This window comes from Lycorma delicatula, chromosome 4 (assembly GCF_047948215.1).
Source record: "Lycorma delicatula isolate Av1 chromosome 4, ASM4794821v1, whole genome shotgun sequence".
NCBI classification, from domain to species: Eukaryota; Metazoa; Arthropoda; class Insecta; order Hemiptera; family Fulgoridae; genus Lycorma; species Lycorma delicatula.
Window position 1 is genome coordinate 198,698,373 of NC_134458.1, and position 24,209 is coordinate 198,722,581.

Consider the following 24,209-nt stretch of genomic DNA (forward strand, 5'->3'; position numbering starts at 1 on the left):
AACACAGCAGAGATTTGTACTTCCCTCTCAAGGTTTCTTATGTCGTAGATCCTAGTCATGCCTGTAAATTCAATTTACCTACATAGAAAGTATGTTTACATTGGTCCTCTTTTAATAAACCAGTCATTGGGTTCACAAATTATAAATGTGATAGATTTATGACCTCATTTGTTGATTTAGGTAATAGATTTGTTCAGAAAAGTATCTTTACTGTATCTTGAAATAAGTCTATTACAATTCTACAATTTTCTTCTGGTAAAAATAAAATTTTTCAACTAAAGTTATTGCTCCTATCCTTTACAAATGTTTTTTTATGGTAATTTATATAAGTATTAGTGAATCTCTGATTAATTTGGTTATTTGAGAGAAATCTCATATTGCATGAGAACAGTGTAGATTCTGATAAGGTACAGCAGTCCTCCTGTTATCCATCCCTTGTTTAACAGACTCTCCGGATTAACTGCCAAACTCCCTAAAAATACTGTTTAACCAACCCTTCGGGTTAAATGACCCTCAAATTTTTTAATAAAATAATTAATATTTCAACTTATTTTTTATAATTTCTTTATATGACTTAATGTATTTAGGCCATATTCAGTACAGTATTGTATTAGTTATATGCAGTGATAATTAGGTCCATATGCAAAGGAAAGATTTTATGAAATGTAAAATACAGTACACACATAGACTTGGTACACTACTGTATGACACCATGTCTGTCTCATATTTCCTCAGCTATCCTAAACATAAACAGACAATTTTTAAGCTGTATCTTATATTAATTTCACAAGATTGATACATTAAGTGGGTTTTATTTAAAAACTTTTTCAGTATGATGATGTCATAACTGCATTATAATCTCCAAGTGAAGACTCATAAGATCATCACATTGGTTGCATTTTGCATGGTGTGATATAAAGTGGGATCTATAGACTGAAAAGTTATTTTATACAATATGTAAATATTATAACTTTGTGAAAAATAATGCCTTTTAAGTAACGGACATACAGTGCGTAGAGTATTTTGTTTGTGTACATTAAATTTTAGTTTAAATTCAGTACAGTACAGTACAGTAATTTGTAAGATTCCTTTTTAGTTTCATCTATTTTTTCGTCTAGTTTTCAATGTAGTTTAATGAGTTTCTTATGTATCGATTGCTGCAATTTTTTTAATTTTAGGTAAACCTTTAAAATTCAATACAGTTTACTTTTTACCTGTACTTACAGTTATGAGTCGCAAAACATGCTGTAGTTTTGATTGAAACTAAACCAAGAGCATTATAACAATTGGATAAAGGTCATTTGGTAAAATTAGTAGCACTAGATTTAGGTGTTGGTGAAACAGTGGTTAAAGATTTGAAAAAAGCCATTCACAGAATGTATGCAACAAGGCAGCCAAGTGGCTCTTCAGTCGAGGTGCACCTTAAAAAATCTAATAGATGAAGCACTGTGGATGTGATTCCTTCAAGAAAGAGAACTAGGAACATCTATTAGCGAACCTCTGTTAAAAAAAAAGTCATTATTCTGAATGGAAAAATCACTTCAGCAAATAGTTCTGGCAGGAGCACTGCTAGCAACTCCTTTACAGCAAATGAAAGATGGTTACATAGTTAGAAAAAGTGCCATGGAGTCCATACCTTAAGTATATCTGGCAAAAAATTATCTACAGACCATGCCGCTGTGGAAAGATTCATCAACTTCATAAAAAAAAAGTTATCGATGAAGAAAAACTTAGTTTAGAACAACTGTATAATGTTGATGAGATGGGGCTCAAATATAAGTCCCTGCCAAATAAAACAACAATGGCCATTCAGGATGAGCACACTGCTCCAGGGTATAAAAAACAAAAGGTCGGATAACTATAGCTATCTGCTGTAATGCAACTGAGGTTTGTATACTTCCACTTTTTCTAGTAAGAAAGTCTAAAAATCCAAGAGCACTTAAAAATATTAATAATAAGATGTTACTGGTGTATTATACAGTACAAAAAAGGCCCAGGTGAGTGCAATACAAAATTTTTAATCAATTCGAGGGAGCTAAACATGGAAAGCGCAATGTTATTAGATACGAATGACGTGACGAATGGTTATGCAATGAAGAGCTATTAGAAAATGAAATTATTATCATTGATTATATTATTGAAGTTATAACAAGAGAAAATCAAGCTAATGAGGAGGATGAAGAAGAAAAATGTGATGTAGCTAAAAACGATACAAAAATACAGCACATGAAAGCAAAAAAGGTTTTTGACACAGTTCTGCCTTATGTCAAACAACAGCCTAACGACATGCATTATGATGTATTACAAATGAAAAAATGTAGAGACTACACATCAAAGCAAAGTGTTGCAGTAGCCAAACAAATAAAAATAACTTATTTAAAAGAAAAGTAATTCATTGAATCATCTAAATTTATATGTTGCAGTACAGTATCAGTCTATAGTCGTTTTTGTTTTTTGTTTTTTTTTTAATGTAGTGTATATGTAATAATGTACAGTACAGAATTGAAAATTAAAGTGTAATAAAAAGCAGTGTTCGAAATAAAATCCGTAACAATACAGTACTGTGTACTATAATGAAACAAATAAAATAAACGTAAGTACTGCACATCCTACATATCGTACTTTACCTATGCGATTATTTTAGTTTTAATAGGGTTAATCATATACAAAAAATATCTGATATAGGCCCTTCATTAAAAATGTATTGTTACAGTATTAGTGCAAAAGCTTAAATATTGGTTAGTACTGTACATAAAATACCACCTACAGTATCTCTTATTCATAAAATCAATTCTTCAGTTTAACTAGCGTTTTCGCTTAACTGACTACCTGCTCGGTTCCGACCAAGTTGGTTAACATGGGGACTACTGTATATCAAATTTATCCTTTTATCATGACATAGCTTGGTAGAAGGAACTCTAATATCTTAAATATATAGGATGTGGAAGCACATATGCTAAGCTTTATTGAGAGATTTCACAATGATAAAACTTTTCTTTAATAGAAGTTGCAGTTTTAGAATTAGTTGGAGGTAGACCTTCAACTTGCAGAATATTGTAGATTTGCCCATAAGTGTAGTTGAAGCCAGTTGATTAATTAGATTTTCACCTACAGAGAAAAAAACATTTTAGGATATATGGCTGTAGTTTCCTGATCAGTTTACCAAATTCCTTCAGATACAGCAGCAGATTCCTGATTTCAAGAGATACAATTGGCCGTACATAGGAAACGTTTTGGACAGTTGACACAAGTTTCTTTTTTGCTTGTGACCACAATTATAGTCAATAGACTGATATCTTGTCTAAGCCCTGTTGCCAACAAGTGTGTAAATATTATTATATTTTTTTATTGTACAGGATAGTTTAGTCAGTCCATTACCCAAGTCTCTTTGATAGGACAGTTTGGGCCTTGAGGTCCTCCCAGTATGTTTTCATATGTTCCAATCTTTGTGCCCTTTCTAGTGCTGAAAATGTTCATGTTGAGAGTATGAAATGAGTGTTTTTATTCTTAATTTTCTTGTTTAATTGTATTTTATCTGTGTGTCTTCTGGTGTAAGGCCAATTTCCTTCAAAGGATCTTATTTAGATAAGAGAATATCTCTGAAATAAGAGAAAAATATGAGTTATGGATTCTAACTCGTTGTACACAACTTCCACTGCCAGTCTTTCTGGTGAGGTAGCTAGTTTGTTTTTTATTTGGATCGAGGTTTTTTCATTTAGGTTGTTTGTTATTATTTTGCCAAGGTATTTAAATTGGGTTACTGTTTTGATTTTATTACCATTTATGTTTACTTCGTTTAACCGTGTTGGTTTTTGGGGCATAATTTCTATCTTTTTGAATGATATTTTGAGGCCAATTTTATTTGCAATGTAATGAAGTTCTAATATCTATAATTTAGCTTCATCGATATCATTTGCTAGCAGTGCCAAGTCGTTGACGTAACCAAGACAGTTTGTTTTGGTTTTTCACCCTATTTTTACTTTTGGAAGGCATTCTTTGAGCCATTCCTTCATTATCATTTCTAGAGCACAGTTGAATAATAGTGGTGAGAGTCCATCGTCTTAGCACAGTTCTGTTTTGATCTCAAATGGTTCCAAGAGCTTGCCTCTGAATTTTACTTTCAACTTAGTGTTTGTGAGGGTCAGTTTTATCATATTTATTAATTTGAGATGTAGTCTGAGGTGTCTTAGAATTTTTAGTAGGTTTTCTCTGTGGATGCAATCATAAACTTTCTTGAATCTGCAATTGTTATCATCATGTCTCAGTTTCTTTTCCTATTGTAATCCATTAGTAACTTGAGACTCATGATATGGTCTGGACAGCTCCTCCAGGGACCCTGGCATTCTTGTAATTCTTTCTCAAGTTGTGAACCGATCCTGTTCAGGATGATTCTTGAATGAGTTTTGTATGTTGTATCTAGGAGTGAAATTACCCTGTAATTGTTAGGGTCTGTTTTGTCTTCTTTTTTATGTAGCAGATGGATGCGGGCTATCGTCCAGTGTTCTGGTAGTTCTTTGATCCAAATGTTTACAAGCTGTTGATGAAGGGGAATTTTTGCTGATCCTCCTGCATGTTTCCAGATCTCTACAGAAGTCGGATCATTGTGTTTATTGTTATGGGCCAGTTTACTGTTTTCATTCTTTATTAGTAAGGTTAGGGGTCATATTTTTGGAGCTGATTTTTGAAAGTTCTGTAATATTCTGTCGACTGTATTTTATTGAATTCTTCTATTGACTTCAGTGTGTCTTTATGGTTGTTGTCTTTTTATTCTCCTTAGGGTTTGGGTGGTTTCTTTTCTTCGTTTTACTAAATTTTAGAATGACATTTCTGATTTTTGGGATTGGTGAGATAGCCAAGTTTGATGTCTTTTCTCCACTGTTTCATCACATGCACTGTTCCATCATTGATGTTTTTTATGGGATTTTATTGGGCTAATTCTTCAGCAATTTATTTAAAATTATTCACTACATCTTTGAGTTTATGCGTAATTGTTATTTTCAGTTGCTTTTTCGTAATTTTCATTCTTGATAAGTTGGGTAGGGTCCATTTTTCTTTTAGTTTTAGGAACTAGGTTTTGTTGCTTTCTTTGGGAAGTAAATTTAATTTTAATTTCGACTACATAGTGATCTGAGCCTGTGTCTACTCGGAGAAGGACTTCTACATTATAGATATCCTTGTGGTAGTGTTTGTTCATGAAGGCATGGCCTAGCTGCCATTCTCCTTTAGTGTAGTTGGGGTGTTTCCAGGTTTTGAGTTTTTGAGGTCTCCTCTTGAAACATGTAGATTTCGAGATTAGGCTGTGGTTTCTGCAGAGGTCAATGAGTGTCTCTGTTTTCTTTTGGGCAGGTCATTTTCTGATGATGTCACGGTATCTTTTTCTCTGCCTAGTTGAGCATTGAAGTCCCATGATGAGAATTTTGTGTTGATTCATTAGACCAGTTATTATTTTTAGTTTACCTGACTGCATGAGCAAGTTTACATTGTATGTGGAAATATAGGTTATTTTCTTTGGTTTGATCTTGGACTCTGTATTTTTCTTGTTCGTGTGTGTAGTGTTGGGGCATTCCAATGCTTTCAATCGTATATTATCTTCTAAGTTGCACCCTACCATATCTGAATGCTGCCTTCTCTGGACTCTGGTTTTGCTTGGTTTAGCTAGTGGAGTATTTTTTAAAAGACTTTTCATGATTGGCTGTCAAGGTGTCACTTGTGGTGGGACTAGGACCTAGGTTGTAACTCTAGATGTGATCTAGTAAGGTGTGATTTGATAATAAATGAAGCTGTGAAGTTTGTTTAGATTCAGTTCACCATAAAAATTTCCCCTATTTGTTCCGGATGTATCCAGGTGCACCTTGTGGAAACTCAACTTTTGTTAAAGTTGTTATTTTGGAGAAAAGTTACAAATTCTGATTATAAACATTATGCCCAAGTGTGTTAATACTTAGCGCACCAGTTTTCTCGTCTACTTTAGACTTGAAACAAAGATATTCTCATCCAAAAGTATAGATGATTTGTGATTCTTGACCACGTGTTAGTTTACAGAAATTTTTGTTATTAACACAACAAAATCAAAATTTGATGAAGTCGTAATTCATATAATTTTTTAACTTATCTGAATCGTTATCATTCATGACCATAATTATTGTAACTTGTATTTAGTTATTAGTAGAATTTTTGAGTTTCTTTATTGATACAGTTTCTTTACTTACAGTTTGTTAAACTTTTTCTTAATTTATTTTTTTTAATTGACAACCTCCACCCAAAATGGTAAATGAACAAATTGGTCATATTAACCTTTTAATCCCTACAAATGTTACAGTACGTTGGTGCCCAAATATCTCTGCATGGCGATGTATCTCGGTATGTTACAATCTCATTTACTATGCCTGTACATGAACATTCGTTTTGTTAATATTAGTAAAGCACTCTGTTATGAATTTAAGGTACTTTTTCTATTTACAAATGATAACACGTTCAGAAGGTTGTGTTTTTGTTACTTTCTTGAATTGTATTCACCTTGCCAAACAAGAGAAGAATTTTGGTTATGTTTATGTTATTCCATGTGTAGTTAGTGCTTTGTGTCGTAATGGCTAAATTTTTTATTTGTGTTGATGAAATAATTAATTCTATATCTCACTAATCCTGAATCAGACATTGAAGATTTGGGGGAAATTAGTGGTAATAATAGTATCATGTTAGGCGCGAATGATAATGACTGTTCTGATACTGATGAAAATGAAGTAGCTGTATAGGAATTATCATACCCTTCTGCACTTTCAAAACTAGTTGTGAACAAACAAATTTGTAAATAGAAAACAGTTTAGTGTATAAATAAAATATTGTCTCTTTAGAATAAGGTAAGTTGATTTTATTTTTCTTGGAAACTACACTTGAATTTTTATATGGATGCTGTTTTGTTATTAGAATATAGTATTTTGCCTCCATTTTCTAGTTAGTAAGTATGTTTCGTAGGCCTATATATAATTTTATTTTATTTTATGCTCATAACATAAAGAAAGAGAAAAAAACAGTACTGGTAGGCACAGAAATATTTTACTGCACAAAAATATTTTACTTATCATTGCAAGATTTATTTATATTTAGGGATTCCATCTCCTTGGGTTATTTGTGATTTTTTTACAATTATTTAATAATATGCAGGCCCTAAGTCAAAAAGCAGTAGAAATCAGTTGCTATTAGTGTAAGTAACATGTTTTAAAAGAATAAATTATTATTAGAGAGGAGAAAAAATCAGGCTGTAGGCACAGTTCACTGTGGAAATGCCTAAGAATTGAAAGTTAAGTTTTAAATTATCAGGTAGGTTATCATCTGTATGAATGCTGATTTTCATTGATAGTTATTTGTTACGTATTAATCTGCATAATTTGCAATTATGATGTGATATTATTTATTTTTAAGGCATTTATAATGTTAAAAAAGTTTATCTTTTTCCTTTTTTTCAATCAGAAACAAGCAGCTGAGAGCTCATTTAGTTGCAGAAGCTAATGATCTTACTTCTGAAAATCTTAAAGCACGACAAAGAGATTGTGATCACTGTAATGAAATTGAAAACAAAACCAAAGATACACCACAAGTGCCAGCAGTAAGTCAAAATAATAATAACATTTATGTTTGTATATATGTATGTATAAGTGTGTTTTAAGCATGTATTGTTTATAACATCATTTAGTGACATAATATACCATATGTTGTTAATCACTAAATTTATTACTTTTATAAATTTAAAAAAAGGTATGTCTCTTAATAAATAAATTACTGCTGTGATCCAGTATTTTGCATTGTTTTAGTGTGCTTTTATCTAATTTCTGTATTTTTTTTTAATTTATAGAGATAAGAGTTTAGTTTATTTCTGTTAGTTTAGATCAAGAAGTCAGCAACTTTTGGGTAGTATGCATATTTTACAGTATAATTAAGACTTTTTTTATGACAAGATTGAGTAGTAATTATATTTGGTAGAAATTTGCTTCATTATTTCTCCCTCTCTTTCTCTCTTGCACAACACTCAAACACCCACCCACACCCACACCAGAAAATAATTTGTTACCACTTTTTTGTAGTAGTAATAGTGCAATAATAAGTTATAAATGTATCAGAAGAATATCAGGAAAACATCAAAGAGTATTGGTATATACAGATAACAAAAGTAAGGGCAACCAAGTTTGTATTTAACACAGTAATAAAAAATTTTGTCAGAAATAATATGAAAGTTTAGGGCAGTACTTAATAAATTTAAACAAAATTTTGTTGATTTTACCGTATGTAATAAATACAAAATATCTTCACAAATGATAAAAAAATGGAAATATTATCAATAGGTTGTTGGTAACTCTATTAGATTATTAGTCTTATTTATCTTAATTGGAGAATCTACACCCACCTGTTTATCAGATAAGCAAATAGATTCATTTTTAAAGAATGATAGTCTATATTTTACAATATAGATGCTTTGGTTTACCTCGCTAGGTACCCCACCCACTTGTTGGGTTTTTACAACCCTGGACAATAAACAAAAGTTCTCAAACATTCCTCAAGTAGAATTGCCACTCCACTGAGTAGCAATAAAAACAAGGCTGCCCTCCGCCTATTATAAGAGCCCTAGTCTTCAGATGAAGCCAGAGTAGTAGCTGATACAGTTCTTGTAGCACCTGTTCGAGAAAGAAGGAATGAAGATAATGAAAGGGAGTGGAAGTAGATGGCCAACCTCAATAGGGACTGCCTTTGTTTATGATTATTTATCTTCTTACATAGGATTATTGAGACACAAGTATAATCGGTTTTTTTTAACAATTATACCAAATATCCATTTTGTGTAATTAAAAATCTATGACTATAGAAATACTCTATCAATTTTTGAAGGATATCTTTAAATAATTATAATTAACATTTTAATAATTTTTTATTATTAATAATAAAAAATCACCAGACCCGATTTGTTAGCTTTTGAAAAGTATGTAATTGAAAAGTATTCTTAAATTCAGTTATGACATCAGTACCATGTTTTAATTGTGTGCTTGCTATTTAATTGTATTTGCATGTATAAGTAATTTAGATTCTGTTCCTGTTTGCAGTTTTATATTTTTTTTCCGATATGTAATTTTGCATGTGAATTATGAATGATGTTGCCCGGTGTGTAATTTACTAAAAGTTAAGATAATTAATGAATTTTATAAAATGAATGATGATGCTTATACTTAACATTTTTTTTGTTCTGCAAATTAGATATTCTTAAACACCATTTTTATGGGATTTTCTTAAAAAATAATTATTCATCCAAAAAACTCATGGGTTTTAGAAGTAAATAATTTTTAATAATTTATGCAATTTTTAGATGTAACTTAAAATAAACAAAATTTTAAATACAAGGAAAAAATAATTAGACCAAATTTATGTTAATATTTTTACAAGCGATTGTTAAAAATTTAAGAAATTTTAACATGCAAAAAACCATGTGTTCTTGTTTATCTTTACTAAATTTTGTCAACATATCCACAAAAACAGTTTATAAAGAAGTTTTATTATGAAATAAGGGAACAAGAAAACTATGTATCTGATTGTGTGTTTCTCGAACAAAAGTTCGAGAAACTTCTCATCTCATCGAGAAACTTCTTCGAGAAGCTAGAGTCTCATTATCTAAATATTTTAATGTATATATTTTCCCCTCCATAAATCCAGTATCACTTACAGGATGTAGAAAAAAAATAGATATATATAATATATAAATTAGGAATGTGAATATTAATAGGTAAGATATGTCTTATCTCAATATTCTGTTATAGATAGTTTATATTAATAGAATTTAATATATATATACAAAATCTGTAAATAAAGTAATGAGACTAGATGTTTTGGCAGGCAAAGTGGCAGCACTGTAAAGTTACTAGTAAATATATGGTTATATGAACAGCTGATTTATGTTGGGTATTAATATTTTTAGTCTATTGTTGCCATGTAAGACATAAACAAACGTTTTGTGAAATGAGTTTTTGTTGTGCCATTACAAAAATGAGTGATACTAATTATGAGAGACGTTTTGCAATCAAGTTTCGTGTTAAACTCGGTGAGAATGCTACTGAAACTTATTCAAAATTGAAAAGGGCATATGGAGATGACACTTTGTCATGAGCCCAAGGTTTTAGGTGGTTTAAAGCATTTTCAGATAGCAGGGAATCAGTTGCAGATCATCCACACTCTGGAAGACCGTTACATCTAAAAGTGACAACAATGTTGAGCAAATCAGAGATTTGATACAGTATGACTGGCGTTTAACTGTCAGAATGATTGCAGAACAATTGAAGTAAACCATACCACATTCCATCAAATTTTGACAAACGAATTGGACATGAAAAAAGGTTCTGGAAAACTGCTCCCAAAAAACCTCGCTGTTGAACAGAAAAACAACAGGGTGGAAGTGTGCCGCGATCTTCTAGGGCGAATTGAAACTGATCCTCATTTTCTAAAAAAATATTATTACTGGTGATGAATCTTGAATATTTGAGTACAACCCAGAAACAAAACGCCAGAGCAAGGAGTGGCACACTTCAAACTCACCACATCCCAAAAAAGCAAAAATGAGCAAATCAAAACCATGCTAATTTGTTTCTTTGTTAGTAATGGCATTGTCTATAAGGAGTTTTTGCCTACAGGACAGACTATAAATCAATTCTTGAAAAATTCTTGAAAAACTGCAGAAAAGAGTTGCCTGCAAGAGACCAGCCATCAAAGACAACTGGATGCTGCATCATGACAATCATGATGCAGCTTGATGCACCTTGTCATACTGCATTTTTAATTAATGAGTTTTTGGCAAAGAAAAACATTCCTGTAGTTCCTCAACCACCTTATTCATCTGACTTGAGTTCCTGCAACTTTTTCATGTTACCAACTTTAAAAAGACACCTTAAAAGACACCATTTTGGAACAATAGAAAACATTTTAAAAAATGTAACCGACCATCTGAAGGATATTTCAGTTTTTAAGTTTCAACACTGCTATAAAGAATGGGAAAACTGTTTGAAGTGTTGTGTGGCTTTCCAAGGGAACTATTTCAAAGGTGATAGAGTCCATGTATAATTGGAGTGTAAATAAAACGTTTTTCAATACCAGTCTCATTATTTCATTTACAGAACTTGTATAACATTCATTAAAATTCAAAATTTTGTTGATTATTCAACAGTCAATATTCAGACTATTCCAGCATTTCTTTTAACAACCCTTTTAACACACTTACTATATGTGTGTCTGCCTTTTGCTGCTCATATGATGTAATGTGCAATTGGAGTGTTTATTGATATAGCTGTATATCAAAATTAATAATTATGCAGAACATAAATTTATGATTAGCTGAATATTATCTATAGTTTTAAATATTTTTTTATTACCATGATTATTATTAAAAATAAATTAATAACTCAAATAAAAAAATGATACATTTTTCATTTTTTTTATAAGTCTAAAATAAAATCAATTTAGTATTAATTGTATAAAATTAATTTGAATTATTACCTTTCATTCTTTTTTCTAAAAATTATTTTACTACTAATACAAGATAATTCTAAAACATATGCAATCTAAGCAAAATTCAACCATTCACTTTTTATCTTATTTTCTTATAAGGCCAAAATTCATCAGAATTTTCTTTAGGTACATTAAATTAGTTACTGAAATGTTCTCTGTATGTTAAGTTTTTTTTTTTAAATAAATCATAAGAAAATGTTTACATTATAGAATAATAAACAAATTCAAAAAATATGATAAAAATATTTGTTTTAATATTTTTGGTTAACCTATTTTAACCAAAAAACGTTAATCGTAAGAATTTTTGTATGTACAATTATTTGACTTTATAATATAAATTTTCCAAATGTTTTATACAGGAGGGAAAGCATGCATTTGACCAAATTCATCTATATTTTTGAATTGCTTTTGAAAACCTATAGTGTGATAAATAGCATTTTCTGTTACATAAGTCAATTAAATGGGTTAAAATGTTGAAAAAAAAAATAATGAAACTTTCCGTATTGCATTATTTTGATAGTCAACTGACACAGTGTTCAAATATGTGTTACAAACTGGGTACAGCATGGGAACAAACTTCTAGTTAAATAGCTTCTTTTTTTTAGCAGTACTAGTATATTATCCTTTTATAAATATATAATTATAATTTAGGGGAAAATTAATGTAGTTTAATTCTTAATTGAATATATCTAAATCCTATTAATTTGAAGTTTTATATATGCAAATCCATAATATATATATTTATATATATCGTTTGCAGTGTATTGTGAAGAATTTTATGTAACATGTAATTAATTATTAATAATAAATTTGCTAGCATTAGTGTAGCATGTATGAAGATTATTTACCTTAGCCTATCCTAGATGTTATGTTGTTGTAATTGCATGTAAAAAATAATATAAATTTCTTTAGCATGGAGATTCACTTTGTGTGCACTTGAGTAATGGTGGACACACGCACATGCACACACACACACATTCACCAGATAGAGCTGCTGTTGTTTCTGCCATTGTAGACAAATTGAAAATAGCTGCTTGGAATCAATATAGAGCTGGTAAGTAAGTAAGTAGAAGTCTTAATTATTTTTTTTTATAGTGACTTAAAAATTATTTTTGTAAACTTTTACAATTTCCACATTTTATATAAATTTAATCGTACAAAACTAGATTCAAGTAATTAAAAAATGTATTTTCATGACAACTTAGTTTTAGTATCCTTTATTTTATTTTTATTTTTTTGTAGATGATTTATCTGCTGAAAATATTTTTTTCTTATTCAGTTGTCAGCCTTAAATTTAAACATAGTGTCCCTAGCTAGCGTATTAATTTATAAATAGAACGTATAAAAGTGAATAATAATTTCATTAATTATCAGAAAACTGTCAGGGATAATTTTTATATCATTTAAAGTTGAAAATGATGTATATTAACAAAACCCTTTACAATTACAGCCTGTCAGTATACAAGTACTTATTATGAAACTGGATTTTATCAACTTTCAGCCACAAAAAAATAGCAATAACACATTTTTCAGAATTGAATTATGTTGATTTAAAAGAAGTATCCAAAAATTTATGAATGAGTATATTAATAAAATTTTATTTTTATAAATTTTGCATGTTTTTGTTTGAATTTTTTTTAATATTATGTTTAATATGAACAAAATTAAATTAATATGATTAAAAACAAAGAATATTTTTCTTGATAGTGACCATAAATTGTATCCTTTTGGTTTTGTTTCCTGATTTTTTAACTGGCTAGGTTATTTCCCAGTATGGGGAAGTTTGTGTAATAACTTTACATTGCTAGCCACATTGAAATATTCTATCAGTGGATGAACAGAGCTAATTATTTTCTTTTTATATATATATGAGTGTGTGTGTTTGAGAGAGACAGTGTTATAAAAAAAGAAACAGATAGCAGCACTCATATAATAAATTAATGTGAAATTTTCATTATAATACTCGTATTACAGTAATGTAACAAACATTACACTATGTGCATAGTTTATTTTAGTATTTTTAATATGCAGTTTAATTAAATATTTCAATCATGAGATGCAGGATCCTGTGAAAGTACTTTATTATAAAATTAAGGTAAGATATGCCTTATCTCAATGCCCTGTACTAGATGGCTTATACTAATAGAATTTAAAATGTAATTTAACAGTACGAGAATTAGTATGAATCTTAAAAAAATTTATTTCAGTAAAATAAGATATATATAGTTATTTCATTATCTGTTATATTTATTTAATATATAATTTTTATTCATATATTTATTTTATATTTTTAAGATATATATATATATATATCTCATATACATAAGATATATTTTATATGTCAAGGACGAAGATGAGGAAAAGAGAATTATCTATATGTATAAGTAATAATAAAATTATTAAAATGAAGTTATAAAAAAAGTTTTTAAAAATCTAATTACTTTGATATTATAATCATAATTTTCATATTTGTAACTGAAAAAACAAATTCCATAAAAGTATACAGGTGATTCCAAATTGCATGGCAATCTCTCCAATTGACAGTTTGTTTGTTTTTTCCTAATTAGAGTTGAACTTCTCAAGTTTGTATTTAATTTTAATAGATGTTATTTACATCAATCTTCTCAGAATTAAATTCCTTACAAAGTTAACAAGAAATGTATTTTTGTTTATTGTTAAATTAACAAAGTTATTTTATTTCAAACCTAAAAAAGTGTATTTTCTGATAAAGTTTTTCATGTTTTATCCCATTTTTCTTAAAACTTAAGTGAGAGTGGTCTGGGACCACTTTTACTTGATTTCTTAGGTGAAACCCCATAAGGAAGCATCAAATTTACCCCTCAATTTGTACCCCAAGAATTTCACAGAGGGAGCAGAAAGCAGGGCTAAATGTTTCATGAGCTGAAACTCACTCACGAACCATTTTCTGACCTACATTTGTATGAACTTATTTTCTTTTTTTTGGCTATAGAATCATCTCCTGGGAGATTGCCCTGCAATTTGGAATCATTCTGTGTATTGCTGGCAGAAACAAAAAAAAGATGTGTCAAATACAACTGGCTAAATATGAAGATTACTAAAGTGCATTAAACATTTTAAATAGGCCAGGCACTCAAAACATTTTGCAACCTATCACAGTGATAAAAACTGACATAACATAGATCTTGTTTACCATTTGCAAGCTAATCAGTGTTAAAGTTTTAAGTGGTTTTTAATTACTTTTGCAATTATTTGAAATCTCATGTTCTTCGTCATCACCCTTAATAAAAGAAGGGTAATACCTTTCTTTATGTAGGTAGGTTGTATTTCTTACTTTTGTTCTATTATTTTCTGTTTTACTTATTTTTGATGGTGAATTTAAACACCAAAGCCCCCTTCTAATTACTCTTTGTTATTATTACTTATTGGAATTTACAGGTAACTTTCGTGGTCATTCTTCCAACAGAGAGCAATGAAAGCATCATGTTCACATATTTCTCTATTGTGGTAACTGAACTATCTTTTCTATCACTGTCTGCCTTATTTAAAGTGACTTCATTATCATCTATACAATGCTTTCAGTCGGTTAATGGAAACATCATTGCTTTTGTCTTCAATTTTAGAATTAATTTTCTACAGATTTATAAAAAAATGATAAAGAAATGTATTCAATAAATATTTAGTGACCATTTTGTAGACTAATTAAATGATAACTAAAGTAATACATATATATTTTCAGTTCTTATAAAAACTGGATATACATATGTGTTTATAAGTTTGTATCGCCTCCTGTGTGCATGTTAGGTAGGTTAAGTTGTTGTTTAATTAAGGTTACACAAACTTTAAGGTGTAGTAAGAAGATTTTTATTAAGTTAATGCTTTAAATCTATTATTAATCGTTATCATGAAATGCTTTGGCTTCCAGTAGGTTTTCTCTTGGTATCTCATATTCTGTCGTGCTTCTCAGTCTTTTACTTCTCTCTTTATAATGGTATCCTTGATTCTAACTTCATGCTGCCCACCATCGATATCTTCTTTTCTCTTTGCCTCTCTTCCAATATTTTCTCAATCGCCTTGTTCTAGTTATAGTCCTTCCATTCTCCAGAACTGACCAATTCGATACTTTCTTTTGTTCTTCATTATTTATTAATATTCCTCTCCTTTTTGTTTATCATCTACAGTTCCTTAATCTGTTTTCCATCTTCTATACTTCTTAATATCCACATCTCAAAAACTTTCATTCTCTTTCCTCATTATTCATGTATTTTCTTTATAAAACTATAATCTATAATCATAAAACATTTTACTAACCTTTTTCTCAATACCTTATTTAGTGACCGACACATCACCTTAATCTTTTCATTGTAAGCATTATTATTGATAGGAAATTTTGCTTTTTAAATCTGTTAAGGTGAAGGGAAAGTTGTGTAGAATTTAATTTACATTTAAATATTTAATTTAAAGTATACACATAAATATTGTATGTTATTAATTTATTTACATATAAATTTAAATACTGAGAAACAATAATTTCAGTAACTTTATATTTATATATATATGTATAGACCAGGTGGTCATTTGAAATGTTACAACATTTATTATTCAACAGCTATCGGTCCCATCATATTTCTGTTTGCAGGCATGCATATCATTATCAGGGTGAGCTTTTGAAAAACGTTAGGATTCTTTTAGGTTATGCTGGGATACATTGTTACTGACCCAAAGCATTAGGTCTGAAATCGTCCATTCTTAAAAAATATAGGTTTTAGGTTTCTCCAGCATTTTAAAAACACACCAGTAAACACAGCATTATAACATCAGTTAAACATACGAAAAACCAACAATAAGGTACCTACTTCTTTGCTGGTAACATGTTGAATAATTAATTACCAAGATAAACTTAATGATTAAATAATTAAATAAAAACCAATTCAAAATTTAAAATTATCACCCGGTACATATATATATATATATATATATACCATCGTAATATATATATATTTATATTACTGAAATTAATATTTTTAAGATCACATTCCTCTCTACTGTTAAATTATATTTAAATTCTGTTAAATAAACCACCTAGTACAGAATATTGAGATAAGACATATTTTACCTTAATTTTTCATGAAAGTACTTTTACTGGATCCTGTATTCTCAGTCGTGATTGAAATAATTCCTATGAGTTCAAATAAAGTCATGATTTAGAGTTATTTCAATCATGACAGAGAATGTGGGATCCTATGAAAGTACTTTTATGAAAAATTAAGGCAGGACATGTCTTATTTCAACATTCTGTACTAGGTGGTTTATCTAATAGATTTTAAATATAATTTTAACAGTACAGAGGAATAATATGAATCATAAAAAGATTAATTTCAGTAAAATATATATACATTTAAATACTGAAATTATATTTCTTTTCTTATTTTTTCAGGATCTAGGAGCGACAGCAGTGTAGTAGATCTTAGATTAAAAAGTAAATCCAGATTGGAACCCTCGCCTCTCAGCAATGCAGGTATTTAAATTTTATTAACTTTTTTACTTTTAAAAACAAGATTTTATATCTAATTAACTTAAATAAATCGATTAATCAAGTTTTCTTTCATCAATTTTTTGTTGAAGAAAAAAACAATAAATTGTTATATTTTTGATCAAATGTGAAGGCAATGTCAGAATTTTTCTACAGCTTTTTTGTGTTGAGAATATTTTACTGAAATGTTTTTCTAATACTTGGGGTTATGAATTGGCTAAAACAAATTATATTGATCTTTCTATTAAAATTTATCATTAATCACCGATTGGTAGCTCTAATTAGTGTTGTATCTTTCATTTTCTTCCTATGTCTTAATCTATAAAATGATAAATTAACCTTTTTTCCATTTCTTTGAAATTACATATTTTTTTCTCAAAGTAATTAATGTAAGTAATCATACTAAAGATTTTAATTATATTTTATAACTGTACCACTGGAAGTGTGTATGATATCTGTATAAAGTGAATAAAAAAATTACACAAATTTCATCTCACAATTTATGGGTTTTTATTAAGCTATTTTCACTTTTCAGAAACAAGTATTCTTAAATTATTTTCAGATTATTTTTCTCACAATTTACAATTACATTTATCACTTCTTTTGACATTTGTTAAGAAGTAGCTATGATTCTGTGAAATTTGGTAAACACTACCATTTTTTTTTTCATAGCATGGTGCCATGCTCAGGTGTATCAGAAAAAAATCAAGAGTCAGTACATAATTTGTAAATATTATATTTATTGGCTTTTGCATTGTAATTTAAAACATTCTTCAAATGGTTTAACTGTTTTGTGGTCGATGTGTATTCATTATTGATATCACGACTGCTAATGTTCTGGTTTGCTCAATTTTTCCTGATTTCATAGACTAGAGCAAGTGCAAGGTGCATCATTGACATCAAAATTTCCAGATTGAAAACACTTTTTGCCAAACTCACTGATACATCATATCTATAAATATTGTACATTTTTTTTTAGCAGTGTCAGTTACATTCAGTTACTTTTAAATAAATAAACTAATATATCATAACCTTTTTAAAAGTACTCTGTGAAATGTCATCTTTCAAAAGCATCCAAGTATTGCCAGATTTGATTAATATTACCAGAATTATACAATTCTCTACTGGTAGATTACAAAGAAACTTTCTCCCCAATCCCAATATTAATAAATATATTTTTTCTTTTTGTAATTATACATCATTTTACGATTACTTTAATCGTAACATAAATGTAATATTCTTATTAATGTATTTAATTATTTAATATATAAATGTAATTATTAATTTATAATAATATGTAATAATTATATATTGTTATAAATATATAATTATTTAGTATATTAATAAATTTTTTTTAATTTTAAAAATTCATTACTGTAATTACTTTTCAGAGTTGAAGCGGTATCCTGCATTAGGTTGCGGTCGTAGCATAGTACCTTTTCGTTCCCCCTCCCCCTGTGCCTTAAGTGGGATGGTGGCTGAGCGAAAGAAGATGTTTGAACAGTAGTTTTTCTCTGTATGGAAGTAAGAATGAAAAGTATATAAATATTTTTATAAACTTGTTCAAATTACTGATAATGTTGATAATTGAAATCTGAGTTAAAAACTATATTACAAAAATAATTTGTTTTTTTTTTTAATTGTTATGATCATTTTTTTGTTGTTAATATATTTAATAATGAATTCTAAGTATAAAATTGTTATTAAATGAATTGAATAGGTTAAAATTATATTAAAAAAGTTTAATTTAACTTACAACCTTTATTTTCCCTGTAATTAAACATTTGTTATATTAAAAATGTATTTACACATGTATCCCTATTTTCATGTTTTTAAGTGTTTCAATATTACACAATAATTCCTTTTCTTTTTTATTAAATAAAAATTATACAAAGTAGTCTGTATTTGCAGGTAGTATAACAAAACTGAAGTGCTAATTTGAGAAAACTACATTTATAGTTTTAAATTGGTAGTGTACTTATGTTTATGTTTATGGTGTTTTATGGTTCTCTATAATTTCATAAGTATTAGTATATTTTTTTTTTTTTTTTAAATTGTAAGTCAGTTATAGTCCAGTATAATTTTCATTTTACACTGTGCAATCGATGAGTTTTTTTTATGTCATCTTTGTAGTATCCAGTATTACTGTTTATCAACAATATGAACTTATATTTAGCAATCACATAATACTTGAAATATATACACACAATTCATGAATAAAGGATGAATTAATAATTAGTCGACAAGAAAAAAAAATACATAAGTAAATACTGTATTTAGTGTTAGAAGCAGCACTAGCAAATTTCTGTACTGGCAGATCTATTTATAGAATTTTCTTTAGGTTGTTTTAACTGATTTAGGTTATCAACAAATTACTATTATCATATTTCATTTTGAGAGTAATTTTTTAAATTATTATTTGATTGCTTTTTAAGCACCGACAAAATTAAAATATGTGAAAATAAAAATTTATCATTTTAGAATAAAGTCATTAAATTATAACAAATATATAGCGATAAAGAGATTAGATGAGTATCTAATGGAACATGTTCTTTATGGTGTTTTTTTTTTTTTAGTAAAAATCGAATGAAACCAATACGAACAACATACAAGAATAGAACTTCATACATTAAATAGAAGTTAATTTTGATATTGTACATCGACAGATGTTTTCAAAATACCAACCTGTGTATATAAAATGTATATTTATCAATAGTATTCAATCAAGATAAAAAATTACAAAGAACATCATCTACTGTTGTTATTTACGACAATTTATTGTTGTTATTTATGCTGTTATAATATTTCATATGTTAAACATTACAAAATTAATTATTTATTCTACATTGCATTTTGAATCTCTCTGTATCAGTCAGCAAAGCAACAATTGCTGCTTCCAGGTTAAAAAAAAAATTATTGTTAGTAGGTTATTTATTATGAATAATAATTTGTTGATTACCTAATTTCAACATTGGTACAGTAATAATTTTCATATAATATTTAAAATAAGCAGTCTGTAATTAGTATTACCATTATATGGTGTGTGTGTGTGTGTTTTCTTTACATTTTAAGTGTTTTATTAATTTATTATAGCAAAATATTGTATTACATATTTTCCTTCTACAAATTTTATTATTCCCCTTTTTTTTAATCCAATTATATTGCTTGATATGTGGCAATTAGCCTGAAATGTGTACTGTGTGTGCATGTATTTTTAACAGCAAGTGAGAGGTTTTAGGATACAAAATCAAAATTTTAGCATTTCTTTTTAAATTTAAGTGTTAATATATGACTTTATATCATAAAAACTTTTTCATTCTTAATATTATATAATTTTTTTCAATAAGATCAATAAATATAAAGTAAAATATTATTAATTTTTATCCCAGTGTTTGATTTTTAAAATTGATACGTTCTATTTTTTCCTCTTTTATTCATTTTTTATTTATATTATTTAAAAGGTGATAAATATTTAATAATTTCTTTATTATCAAAATGATTTTTTTCTTTTTATAATAATGCACATATTCTTCAAATGTGAACTGTATTGGTATTCCCTGCTATTTTCATTCTGGCAGTTTCCTTAATTATTATACTACTTTTATTCTTTTTCCCATGCTCATTGTACTTTTTCTTAATTATATTATAGGAACCCACTTTTTTCTTCAGGAGGTTCTCTCATGCACTACTCATTTTTGCCTGCTTTTAACCCAGGTGTAATTTTTTATAACTGCCATTTTCCACATAATTATTTTTATTTATTTTATATGGCAGTTTTTCTTCTCTTTCCATGCGTTGGCACACATTTCGTAATGATGGCATCATTACTGTAGGACCCCAGTAATATGCAGCTACTGTAGATGAATGGTTACTGAACATCTCTTTATTGTGACTGAATTTTTATTTTTAAAACAATATGAGAGAAATTTTTATCATTCACTTCACCTGTTATTTTAATTTATATTAATTTTATTAAATATTTATCAATATTATTTTTTGTATAAAAATTTCTATAAAACATCCATATTTTTCCCTCAAAAAAGAAATGTATAAATTTTATTTAATTGTCTTTACTTTCCTATCATTAGCAGTATTGCTTATGAAACTTGATTTATCAAATAGTATTGTTTTAGGAATGCTCATTTTCCAGCATGTTTTTGTTACAGTATGGTTATACTTGTGATCATATTCTTAGTGCGTTATATTTAAATTTTTATTAATATATATATATATATATATATTTATATATATGTACAGTGGTTAAAATTAATTATTTATATCTTGATATACTATTATTATACTTAAAATAATATTTAAATAAAATTAGATAAAAAAAAATATCAATTATTGTTTATTAATTCAGTCAGAAGATATGAAATGGTTACTAATGTAAAATTATTAATTCACTTCATAATTCATTGTTAATATGTTATATAGTATATTATTCAAAATAAATTATAATGTTTGTAAAATAATTATTATAATATAAAATTTAATTATTGTGTAATGTAACCATTTTGTAATTTAAATTACTTTATCTAGTATAATATTATTATATGTTGTAGATTTTGTATATATTATATTAATGTTAACAATAAATAATATAATATGTACCATAATTTTTGTATCATATTATAACACCTTGTAATGTGTGTTATAAAATATATATAAATAATATTAATATAATAATATTGTCAGTTAATTAAAATTAATAATAGTTTTTTGTTTGTTTGTTATAACATTTAAAAAAAATATTAAGTCTCTTGTCTGCCATTAAATATAATAAATATTACTTCTATATTTTTTATTATTTTATTTTAATAAATTTTATGCATTTATTACCTTCTCTTCTCTTCAATGGAGATACGACTGAATGGTTTGTAAATTATTTAAATACTACTCCATACCTCAATTCCCATGGTAAGGGATTAGGACTCCCATGATTGAAAAGATTTGTCCTAAGAGCTACTGATAAATTATGTCATGTTATTAGTTTGGAGGGGGGTCTTTAAAAATATGATGATTTGTTATGAAGGGAAGATATAATAAATTTTTTACATTACATTTGGGTTTTCATATTACGTATAATGGTAAATTTATTTTATTCAAAAATATATCATTATATATGTAGCAATAACAGGGCATTTTATTAAATTTTATGTTTTAAATATTAATATAATTTTTACAGAATACACAGACTGTTCCACAAAGAAATGGAGAAACTTTCAGGACATGATCTACTGGTGAAAATAATGAAAAAAGTTCACATAAACATAGGTTCCAGATTTCAGCTCTTCTAATAAAAAGAAGCCCTACTGTAATTTTTGGGACCAAAATTAAGGAGTAAAGTTGGTGGTTTCTTATGTAATTTGAGCTGAGGAATAGAATAAAACAGATCTCAGAACTATAACTCCATAAAATTTGGTGTCAAAAACAAGTTTTTTTTTGCTTTTATAGTACAATAGCTTTGTTAAATGACTACTAAATGCAGAAGATTTAGAACAAAACTTGTAGAAAATTTAATTCTGAGAAAATTAATACAGCTGATAAAAAGTGAATAGAAACTTTTAAAAATTGTTTTTTTTTTGTTAAAGTAAAGCAGACAAATATAGACAAAAATCATGTTATTCTTTCTATACCTGATAAAAATTATTTTTAAACATTCTTCAGTGTATCAGCATTTACGAACAAAAGAGTCATTTCCAACATGTTCATTTTCTGTTGAATGCCAATTAAATCATTGTGTTAATGATGAAGATCCTGTGATTCAGTACATTCAGCGTAGCCCAGGCACTAGTACAAGGCAAATTTAATGTCGCATTGGTTTGTCAAAAAACAAAGCTTGGTGCATCCTATGGAAAGAAAATCATTATCCTTTCCATCTGCAGAAGGGGTTCAAAATTTGCTGCCAACAGATTACCCCCAACGGTTAAATTTGAGTCATTGGATTCTAGACAACACTTAGAAGGTAAATTCAATTTTATTTACAGATGAAGCCATTTTTACAAGAAATGGAGTTTTAAATTCTAAAAATAGTCATTTATGGAGTGAAGACAATCCACGTGGTACTGTGGAACTAGTTTCCTACATAGATTTCATATTAATGTTTGGTGTGCCATTATTTATGACAAAATTCTGGGACAATTTTTTTCAATGAAAACCTTACAGGAGATGCATATGTTCATTTCTTGAAAAATGAGATGCCAGCTCTTTTGAAGGATGTACCTGCACAAACTAGATTGCAAATGATTTTCCAGCACAGTGGTGCAATGCCACATTCTTCTTTAGTAGCTAGAAATCACTTGAATGCTAATTTCTTAAATTGGATTGGACTGGTGGGCCAATCAATTGGCCACCACGATCACCTGACTTAAAGCTACTAGATTACTTCATTTGGGGCCATATGAAACTGATACAGTGTTCTCCAGTTATAATGCCATCGGTTATACCGCGCTTTCATTTAATGTGGGTTGAAGTATGTTCCGTATAGAATTATATATACAAAATTATAATTGATTTTTTTAATTTGTTTTTAAAACCATATATTTTTTAAACACATAGGCAAGTTGAAGCTTGTTTACAATATGTAGTTTTAGCTACTGTAATACAGAACTAAATTTTATCAATAAATACTTTATTATAACATTCTGCAATAATCTCCATTGCATCTAATTTCCATTAAAATCACTAATTGAAGAAGAGGGATATACTGACGAACAATTATATTATTGTGATGAAACTGTGTTATATTATAGAATGCTTTTGAATAAAACACTCAACTTAAAATAGGCTACAAGTAAAGCAAGATTAAAACTAAGTAAAAATTGTGTCAGTTTTATTTTGTGTAAATAAAACAGGGACTTATAAACTAGCTCCTCTCTGCATCAGGAAAAGTAAAAATCCTCGATGTTTTAAACATGTTAGCCTTAAGTAATTACCAATCGAAAACTCATGTAGCTGCAATTTGTGGATGACAGGTAGTTTGCTTACGAAATGGTTCCATGAGTCCTTTGTTTCAGCCATATGAGATCATTAAAAAAGAAAGAAATATGGGTTGCAGTAAAGCATTGTTATTGTAGAGACAACAGCTCTACTCACCTTGCTATTGAGTGCCTAATATAAAAAGATGTTAGGGACAGGCAAGAGTAGGTTTTATAATGAA

At 28.2% G+C, this 24,209-nt stretch overlaps 1 protein-coding gene across 10 annotated transcripts in view; it reads left to right on the forward strand.

Moving 5' to 3' along the window:
* osp (myosin phosphatase Rho interacting protein outspread) overlaps nt 1-22,454 on the forward strand; it is a 679,682-nt gene extending 657,228 nt beyond the window's left edge. For 3 of the 10 annotated variants that reach the window (XM_075364977.1, XM_075364981.1, XM_075364980.1), the window contains 4 exons: nt 7,468-7,603; nt 12,448-12,589; nt 16,952-17,032; nt 18,439-21,284. In XM_075364977.1, coding sequence (XP_075221092.1) covers nt 7,468-7,603; nt 12,448-12,589; nt 16,952-17,032; nt 18,439-18,554 — 475 coding nt within the window. In that variant the 3' untranslated portion in view covers nt 18,555-21,284. Of the gene's footprint in view, nt 1-7,467; nt 7,604-12,447; nt 12,598-14,952; nt 15,022-16,951; nt 17,033-18,438; nt 21,285-22,235 lie in introns of those variants that run through there. The other 7 variants (XR_012756239.1, XM_075364979.1, XM_075364978.1 and 4 more) reach the window with 7 other exon arrangements.
* Nucleotides 22,455-24,209: the final 1,755 nt, after the last annotated feature.